The 10,478-nt window shown below is 34.9% G+C and overlaps 1 protein-coding gene across 2 annotated transcripts in view; it reads left to right on the top strand.

Moving 5' to 3' along the window:
- LOC106458485 (uncharacterized protein DDB_G0284459-like) overlaps positions 1 to 8,743 on the top strand; it is a 78,303-nt gene extending 69,560 nt beyond the window's left edge. For both annotated transcript variants that reach the window (XM_022384706.1, XM_022384707.1), the window contains exons 9-10: positions 1,818 to 1,898; positions 4,935 to 8,743. In XM_022384706.1, the coding sequence (XP_022240414.1) occupies positions 1,818 to 1,898; positions 4,935 to 7,373 (2,520 nt within the window). In that variant the 3' untranslated portion in view covers positions 7,374 to 8,743. The remainder of the gene's footprint in view (positions 1 to 1,817; positions 1,899 to 4,934) is intronic.
- Positions 8,744 to 10,478: the final 1,735 nt, after the last annotated feature.

Below are 10,478 nucleotides of genomic sequence, written 5' to 3'. Positions count from 1 at the left end.
CCGCGTTATATATACGTTTTAGACAACTGAAAGTATGAATCGGTACTCTATGAAATAGATGATTTGCAAGAATCTTTCTACACCTTCAATACTTTACTGAGACTTCTTTAAACTACGTCTCGTCGCAAGTCGTTGTCCGTGTTATATATACGTTTTAGACAACTGAAAGTATGAATCGGAACTCTATGAAATAGATGATTTGCAAGAATTTTTCTACACCTTCAATACTTTACTGAGACTTCTTTAAACTACGTCTCGTCGCAAGTCGTTGTCCGTGTTATATATACGTTTTAGACAACTGAAAGTCTGTATTGGTACTCCTGCATATCGTACAAATCTTTGTTGGTTTGAATTCGTGCATAATCTCAGGAGGTTTCCTGTCTCTCGTATTTATATTTTGGTATTTCTACAGATATGATGATAATACTACAATTGCGCTTACAACATATTCTGATAACTAAATTTAAGAAATTTAACTTTTTACCTTGGATGTATCTACACTTCTTACCCTGTAAAATTATCAGACAAAGCAGGAATCTCGAGTTGTGTGTGGCTTTACCAGCAGTATAAATTGTTTTTCTCTAGAAATGTAATATATGTTCCTATTTTTTGTCCAGTGTTTAGTGTAGATTATTATTCGGTACCCAGTCATAGTGTTATTTTTATAAACAGTTAGCGTTCATTAATGTAATAACAAAAACATAATGATTTTGTGTAAACGGACATGGCTTATTATTCACACGACAAAATCAGAGTTTGGCGATATAATGTTAACGGATATTAATCATCACTAGATGATTTAATGGATAATAGCTGTTTATGTTACCTTAACGGATTTTCAATGTTCCTCACATATCAGAGTCATTGGTTGTTGATATATGAGAATTAAAGTTGAAAAAAGTCTACATAAAATTTATCATTTATCTACACTGTTTATTCCCAATTCCTTTGAAAGTCAATACATGTTGACATTTTATTGATCAGTCACCTACATTGCCAAACAGAATCTAAAGATAAAATGCATACTTAGTTAGGATTGGAGCTGATAAACAGAGGAAACGCAAATTATACCAATGCTTTAAGTCAAATTCAAAGAAATACATTCTTTACTTCTTGTTATAACATGTTAAAGTCTGAAAAGAACCATTTACGCATCTGTACATAACAAACATAAAAACTCAGAAATTATGACCTTGAGATGCAATGTTCGAGAAGCCTTTAGCATTAAACATAGATGCATGTGTATAAAAATATTATTTATGAGCAACATCAGATCACGAACGAAGGACATAATCCAGATTTTTCATTAGAAACCATATTTACCTCGTGAGTCAATCACTGTCTTCCTAATATTTTTAATATGGTGTTTCCTTATTAATATCAGTGAGATTTTATTTTTGCACATTAGAAACCACATTTCCTTCGTGAGTCAATCACTGTCTTCCTAATATTTTTAATATGGGTTTCCTTATTAATATCAGTGAGATTTTATTTTTGCACATCTAATTGATTTTCATATGAAAAATAGGAAATACTACACCTGCATCGCTTTAACTAGTTTTTACATAAATGTTTTAAAGTAAAAAATATATAAGATATCCCGACATTATACAAAATCTGTATAATTCGTGTGATTTCACCGATTATTTTTTATTATAGCTTTAGCAACTTTTTGTCTGTCACTATGACAAAAAACTTGTAATATCAGTAAGAAGGTGTTGTTGAACTTTACAGAAAACGTACTATTACCCATTTTGCGTTAACGCACAAGTATTGAATTATTTTTAGCAAAATTGAATGAATTTTTTTCTTTTTAGGTTGATATCATGTATTACGACGACTCACTGCGTGATGACTACAAACTGATGGACATCGCTTATATTTACACTTGGAAGCGTGTAAGTAGATTTTCGTAGTTTTCAGTATACAAGTTCTACTGTCACCACAACATAATTAGAAAACAGTAGACCATGATGATCTTTTAATTCCATTTATTATTTGTGGAGTGACTGGGCCCATAATGCTATAGCGGGTGGCAAGTCGGCAGATCCAGGGTTTGAGCCGCGATATTCCGCACTTTCCGTTGTGATGATTCTGTAACTGACGGAGACAGTTTTGTTACTCGTGGGTGCTGTTGACTGGTTGCCTTCTCTCTCTGGTTAGCAGTCCTAAATTAGAGATTGTTATGCTGGAACATTAAGGGTGAGGGGTCTCTTGCAATGGCTGTTTAGACCACGAATTACAGAAGGTCTCGTTCAGGATGAAAATACCGAATACCGAGAAGACTAATTTCTCAGAATGATTCTACATTATTATAAAGCTGTTACTTCGGGGGAAACATAATTCTGAAAAACACCATTCCCAAATTTCTAGGGCGTTTACTATGTTAATAATGAATAACGCATACAATCTTAATACCAAAATTGTTCTGTCCGTAGCTTTTTAACTATGATAGGTTGAGTTGTATGATGTTTACATCTTCTTAAATAGGTTAATTACTGTTATGTATATTCGTGTTAACTTGTATTTCGTATGGAAAGTTATATATATATATATATATATATTGTGTTATTCTAACCAGAAGAATTACCGAGTATAACTTGATTGATTGTTTTTAATTATGCACAAGGGCTATCTGTGCTCTGCCCACCACGGGTATCGAAACCCGGATTCTAGCGTTGTAAGTCCGCAGACATACCGCTGTGCCACTGGGGGGGGCAGTATAATTTGTACAAGGAATGTCATTAAAGCTGTATAGAAAATATTTCTTGCGAATGTCAGGATTAAAATTGTAAATATATTTTAACACTGCGAAGTTGTTTAACTGGAATGATCGTATCCGTTGCAATCTCAGGAGCTTCGTATTCAGGTGGAAGTAAACTTGCAAATATCCGTATCAGTCTTCTATTTATTTATTATAATTAATGATTATAACTTTCAAGTTGGAACAACTCCCGAGCATGGCTGATAATTGTCTTTGATATTATTGTAAATGTATGTAATTCATGTCTTGCTGTCTGTATGCATTTTGTTAATTCAACACCAAAATCAAAAGTGCCAATCAAGTCACATTTAACTGAATACGTAAGCTCGTTTCAAAACCGTTCAGACTGTGCAATTTGAAGTTTTTCAAGCAACTATGTTTGGGAGGGAAAACATACAAATCTTCAAACACATCTTGAAAGTTTGCATGTACCCTGGTGATTCTATAGAATATAAACTAGGAGCCAAATGTTCATCTTAGTCGTGAGGATGGGGTGAAAACGTTTGGAGAGCTCTTAAGTTTGTGCTTAAGAAACTGAATTAAAACGTGAAGCGCAGTTCAAAACAGTGAAATAAATTCAAATTTTGGAAATATTTAAATTGGAGCCCATCCAAGGGCCAAAAAATGAGGGATCAAGGAAATGCTGAGGCTCTTTGGATTGCTGCTTGAATGTAAATAAAAATTTTCTTGCACGTGGAAATGGTCGTTCAAGACAAGAATCTATACATTTATACTTTTATCGGCATTGAAACCAACTTTGAAACTAAAGCCGTTAGAGAGATAAAAGAAGCTTATTGGATTGCTAATCTAAATACTCTTTAAACTTGTGGAATAAATCTACATTCTGGAATCAGTGATCTCCGATCATTGGTTTGTTCCCTGTCACAAAAATAATTTTATATATATTTTTTGTTTTCCATGTAATGTGAACTCTCAGATGTTTACCCCTGATCTTTCTAATACCTACTATTTATTTTTGATAATTTTCTATGCCTATCTTTAGAAATTGATCTGCTTAACATTTCTTTTTCAGTCAATTTTCATATGTCACCTTTATTTTATTTTAACAACAATTAGGTATAGTTGTTCTTGACCACTTGTAATGCTAAACATCTCTAACACATTTTTGTATCACGCCCTCGTTGCCTGTCGTGTTGCATCGGAAATGAAGACGCACTTACAACAGTACGTTGAAGAATGTACCTGGAAGCCCAGGTGACCTTCATGACGTCACTCAACTCCCTTTATATTTCACTCATTCAGTTCACTCCTGAAGAAGAAAAGTCCACCTTTTGAAAGCGCTCGGGTTATAGGGTTTTTATCGTTTTATCTATACTTCTAGGTTATGGAAAATTTTAATCCCACCTTCCCATATGGTGATAAAATAGGTTTGGTGGGGGGTAGGGGGGGCTCTCAGGTTTGGCTTCTTGAATTTACTTAAAATGACAAGAACATATATAGTGGTCATTTAAAGCAGGATGTACAAAATTTGTTGCAAAGTTGTTCTTTCTCGTAAATTTACTCGCTGAGGTGTAATTCGTAACGAAGTATACCATTTCATATTTATATTATCAGTGATAATTCTGAATTCTAATATCGTACTAAAACAAGTTCCAAGATTAAAATATATATATATTATGATTTAATTACACACGTGATCCTTACAACTGAAGATAATGTGGTATGTGAAGAATAAGTGTAACGATTGCTCACGAATGGTTAATGAATAATATTTCGGATACCTGGAAATGTTATAATAACAATATTAATACATATATATATGAATATATATATATAATTAGCTCAGCTGCGAATTTGCTTAGACATAAGTTTTGATTAAAGATTTACGATGAAAAAGGTATATTTATAGTATAACTTAGCGCATAACTAAGTTAAACATCTAGTTATAGTTAGCTTGCGATACGTGGAATTATGTGGAGTAAAATAATATTTTATATAATCCACAGAAAAACACAAAGGCTCTAATGTCTGTAAAAACTACATCGTGTGTAAAACGGATTAGGAAATCATGCCACATCCATCTTCAAGTTGTATATGTTTGGGACGTAAACAATATATATATATAATTCTAAAGGAGGATGTTGTGTTAAAAAAATATTACATCACATACCTTGCTTTATTTATACCTATTCTTCGTTTCTTTTACTAGAACGGACCTATGAGGCTCTTCTACAGAATTCTGGATAAACCTCGTAAAAGGCTTAAGACATGTCATTCTACCAGTAGTGAAACACCATTAGCCATCAGTGATGACATAACTAAACCAGTGACTCCAGGGGTGCTAAACGGGATTTGTTGTGGGAAGGAAACAAATGGAGTAGAGTCGTCATCTGCAGAAGAAAAAGAGGATTCTCCCATGGATATTCAGTCGGAGTCAGAAAGAAAAGAAGTCAACATAGAGAGTGGAAACAACATCAGAAAAAATCCAAATGACGTTTCCTGTAACGAAGTGTTTACAGAAGAGAATGTAAGTCATCAGCCAGTCATATCCAACTCAATCAGTAGTACCAGCCAGTTACAAGATAAACAGAACACACAGTTACTAAATGTTGAAGAACAGAAAAAAGATTGCAAGTCTTCTTCATACAGCGTGCCATCGATATTGTATAGTAAGAAAATGAGATTCGAACAGGAAGTTTCCCTAAAGTACAAAACAGCTACAACTGAAACATTCCATGGTCTAGCGGGACCGTTGCCGAAAGAGACACAGCATGTAGTCGAGAAGATCAAACTAAACCCAGTTGAGACATCACAAAAGTCTAATAAACAAACGGGGTTAACTGAGGCAAAGAAACTCGCCAATCAGATGGAAACTGAGAAACTCACTGACTTTGTTGAAACTGTGAAAGCATTGAGTTCAATTGAAAAAGAGCAGTTTACTACTTCGATGTGCGTCAAAACTCCTGATAATCCTGTCGAATGTAAAAAGCCGAATAGCCCTATTAGGTTTAAAGAATTACACATTCCCAATGAGAACAAAAAATCTGCACATTTCATCAACATCAGGAAGGACACTACTCTTGTCGATACAAAAAAACACAACAACATCCAAGCTGAGACTAAGGAACTTAACAGTTCACACGAAATTCAAACGTTTGCAAATACCGCTGAGACCAAGAAACTTTTCAGCTCAACTGAAAATGACAAACTCACAACTTCAGAAGACATTTTGAAACGCTTTAGCCAAACTGAAGCAAAGAAAGATATCAGTGCAAAGGAAATGAGGAAACTCACCTCACCAGTTGATGGCAAGAAAACCACAAACCTATTTGAATCCATTAAACTCGTTAATAAATCACCTACAGTCAAAACTACTGTGAATAATAGTCATATAACTTCAACACTATTAACTTTGTCTTCCTCCATAGTAACAACCTCTGAAACCGCCAGAAGCCGAGATTCCAAATCAGAAGAAATGTTAGCAGTATCTACTGATCACCTAGACAGACCTATATCAACGTCAGTGCAAAAGTCTCCAAAGACTATATTTGGGGAAGAATCGAAATTTTCTTTGTATCGTGAACAAAATGAGAAGAAATCTATTAAAGAAAGCGATAAGTTTAATAGAGATAGGGAAAAGAAATCCGGATGTAAAGAAAGTGATAAGTTTAATAGAGATAGGGAAAAGAAATCTATTAAAGAAAGTGAGGAAAAATCTCGTAAAGATAGCGAAAAGAAATCAAGTAAAGAAAGTGAGAAAAAGTCTAGTAAAGAAAGTGACAAGAAATACAATAAAGAAAGTGAAAGGAAGTCTAGTAAAGAAAGTGAAAGGAAGTCTAGTAAAGAAAGTGAGAAAAAAAGTAGAAAAGATGGCGAACTTGAGGTATCAAAATCTCCTGAATTGTTTGTTGTCAAACCTGGCGAGGTTCCACCCCTGAAAATCTCTCGCAAATTGTCCATCAAAATTGCTGATCCTGATAAAATTGAGGCGAAAGAAGACTCTGAAGTGGACAGTGGAATAGGCAGTGATATCAGTAGCCGTCCTGAAACGCAGTTAAGTGTTGAAGATGACTTGTGGTCGCCTAGTAATTCCGTACCAGAAACGGACAAATTGACCACCCCATCTAAACCTGCCCTTACTCCGCCTCCAACACCATCACCATCTACAAGCAATCCGTGCCCATCGCCTAGTGCTGGTTATCTTTCTTGCCAAACTCCACTACACGTTCCGTCCACTTCACCAAAGATGTGCCTCTCGCCGCGGGAGGAGCCTGAGCCGCAGCGAGACGACAACGAGGCGCTGGACCTGACTTTATCCCATCGCCACCAAATGCGCCACTACGATCGGCCGCCTCAGCCTCGGCCGCGACACGTAGCTAACCCACCGGTCCTGGACAAACATAGGCAACTAGTATGTTTGACAGCGCCTACCAAGCCGCCGCTCAAGCCATTACCGCCACCGCCACCCCCACTCTCACACACTCATATGTATAGCAGAAAGGCAGACTCCGGGCGAAATCACCGCTTCAAGGGTGGAACTTTAACAGTGATCAATCCAGATCCAAATAGTTATCGGCCTAAGATCGTTATCAAGAATCTAGACCCACGACCGGATCACGCCCACCATCATCACAATCACCGAATGTAGAGCTAGTGTATATATACTTTGATGTAATTAGTCTGTCCAGCTAGATTAGACGTTGTATTCTGTGCGAACTCTATAATACTCTGTCAGTAACTCTGAACAGTTCCCTGGAAGTCAGACATTGAGAGGACAAAATAATGCGTTTCTGTGTTTGTAACTTCACGAAAAAGTTGATGAGAGAACTATTTACAGAATATAAAACAGTTAAAGAGTGACTTTCTTTTTTTTCTTACAGCTTAGAAATCGAAATCCAGGACGTTAAGCCTGATAATATAAAACATGTTTGACTTCTAGTAGCGTACTTATTCGTGTCACACGTGTGGGATTTCCATGGGAAATATTTACCTTGGCTAACGTAGTTGTTGCAATCACCATTGATGATGTTTTATCTACAATACAGATATAACTGACACGATAACTGTTGTTTTGAATATGCTGGAGAGCTTCCTGATACATATACAATAATTCGTATATGTGTGTGACTTGTTCGATGTTCCCTAAATGAAAATGACAAGAGAAGTTGTGTGAATTCAGTGTGTGTCTTCCAAAACCGTTTTTTGGTGTACTATCAAAGTTGTTTTTTTTTTCAATCAAAATTAATTTGCTATTTCTGTACATACACACGTGTATATGTATATCCGTGTAAAAAGTGCAATGTTCTGAAGAATCTCTTGACATTTTTGGAGAAAGGATTGACACTTCGGTCATGAATAAATGTTTCAGAAACGCATGCTTATAAAACAGCTGTGCTAGTGAAAAAACAAAACAAAAAAACATCGTAATGTCATATGACTTGGATCTGTGTTTATTAAAAGTGCATTTATAAACTAGTTTATGACTTGTTTTTGTTCGTAAAGTAAGGGGGAAAAAAGCAACACTGGACTTTCCAATTAATGTGAACAAGGAATTTACACGAGTGTTGTGATAAAAGATTGTTTTCGTTTACGGAATGAGATATTGGTTTTGGTGTTTATTTCAGTGAATAATTCGCCCTGATGAAGCTGGCAAAACAAAAAAGAAATTCTAGACAGTAAGTTAAAAAAAAGGCTTAGTTTAGAAATGTTTTTGAAGAATTTTCTGATCACTTGTTTTAATAGTAACACCGTAAAAAATCATTGTTAGTTTTACAGAGAACCCTGCTTGTATATAACTGTTAATATTTGTTGTCAACAATCTGGACTTGTACAATAGTAGTAATCACCTTGACATCAAATTGACGACGTAATAAAAGAGCGGTAGAATTCTTGTTAGGTCTGACAAGTCTCTATACTCCAGTGGCTAAAAGATTTGTTTCGCTCTCAGTTCTGTTTTGTAGCTGCAGATTTTCATTCTGGATGTGTATAAAACTTTCTTGAATAAAAACTTTATTCACATCTTGTTCCTTGTGTAATGAATCTAGAACTTTAATAAAAAATAAACGTTGATTGTATTCCTTGGATCTTTAAAATATTAGTGTTTAATTTTCGTAGCTTAGAGCGATAAAATATTCCAAGAAGATATTGACTCTAATTTTTATTTGCCCCCCTGTTTACTACTCATTTAACATGAATGAATTTATAGATAAAACCTATTACCAGTTTTGGGTATTTTTGTTTAAAGTTTAAACAAAAGATGTTTTATAATATGGAAACATCAAAAGTCATTAAATGTAAAAATTATTTCTGAAGAGTGACCTGTATTTCTAAGGCAGTGTTTTCGAAACTTGAGATAACGACGCCCCCCTAACGCAGCAAAGTTTCCACTGCGCTACCGTCCCATTAAAGTAACTTTAGTGAATAGGAGAGATACCCAAACGAAACTGGCATCACTTCGAGCAATGGAATGAGCAAAACTGGAAGACGATGTTCTTTGTAATCCAAGTTGTTTAGCAGCAATTAACGACAGTTTTTCGATAGTACAGAGAAAAACGGTATCACGGTCAACTTGAAACACTTACAGTGAAGTATGTTGAGGAAGGAGGGGTAGAAGTGTGGGCCGCATCTTAGCCAACAGTATTGGAGATCTACACAAAACTTATGGCATCTGGACTACTTCCAAGTAGAAGCAGATTTTTATTCGTCACGTCATTACCTGAAGAACAAAGGTTGTTGGGCGGGAATTCATCTTCTAACGGGACAGTGATCTCAAGCAGTGCAGTTACGTGATGAATGGATACCTGGAGGTAAAGATAGCAATGGAACACTTGCAATCATAGCTTGGTCTACCAGAAATTCCGATACGAATATTATGAAGACTGTATTTACTTATATGTAAACTGACAACCTAAATGGCAACCAAACAGATTGGTTGAATTATGGGAAGTAATACAAAACAACATAATTATAATCATACATTGATAAACGTATTGAAACTTTAAAAAGTAATACTGTTTTGTTTAAAGCAAATTCAAAATAGTAACACTTAGTACAAGTCATTAACTTTTCTTTTGCATGTTTTTTAATTGTACTAATGATGGACTAACCATTTAATTTCAATTATTCATCACTTATAATTTCTTTCCAGGCACATTGTGTTACTATGTTAAGAGTAAAAATGGGAAAGACATTTTATTTTTGGTTTTGTCACAATGAAAGATAAACATTGTAGTTATTAACCTTGATAATGGTAACATTGTTACCAAAAAAATAATCGTCTGAAATGTTTGATAAGGATTGTATCTTTCACTGTGCCAAAAAAAACTAAACAAAGTGTCGTTTTTGTTTTTTACTCTTAAAATTCATTACTTCTGACCCATGTGTGGGTGCAGTTGTATAACTATTTCTAATACTATGTGTAAGCAAATTTTCACGAGAATTGGCAAATACGGTTTTCCAATTGTGCAAAGAATCATCTCATAATTAAGGCTAGCATAACGTTAGTAGTAGCAACTTTATAGTATACAGGACAATGCGGTGATTCAAGAATAACGCTATAGCGTACAAAGAGAACAGTTTTTAGATTGATTACAGCTCTGTTGTACAAGAAACTCCCCAAGGTTAACTAAACAATGAAAACGGTTTTGATAAATTTCAAGGTTATATATGAATAACTAAAAACACTTCACTTGAACAATTTTATAAAATTGTAGAACTTTTACAAGGGATACGGGGAAGGAGAAAGGATTGTTTG

The sequence above is a fragment of the Limulus polyphemus genome, unplaced genomic scaffold, assembly GCF_000517525.1.
Source record: "Limulus polyphemus unplaced genomic scaffold, Limulus_polyphemus-2.1.2 Scaffold471, whole genome shotgun sequence".
Taxonomy (NCBI): Eukaryota; Metazoa; Arthropoda; class Merostomata; order Xiphosura; family Limulidae; genus Limulus; species Limulus polyphemus.
This window is presented reverse-complemented; position numbering and strand designations above follow the sequence as displayed.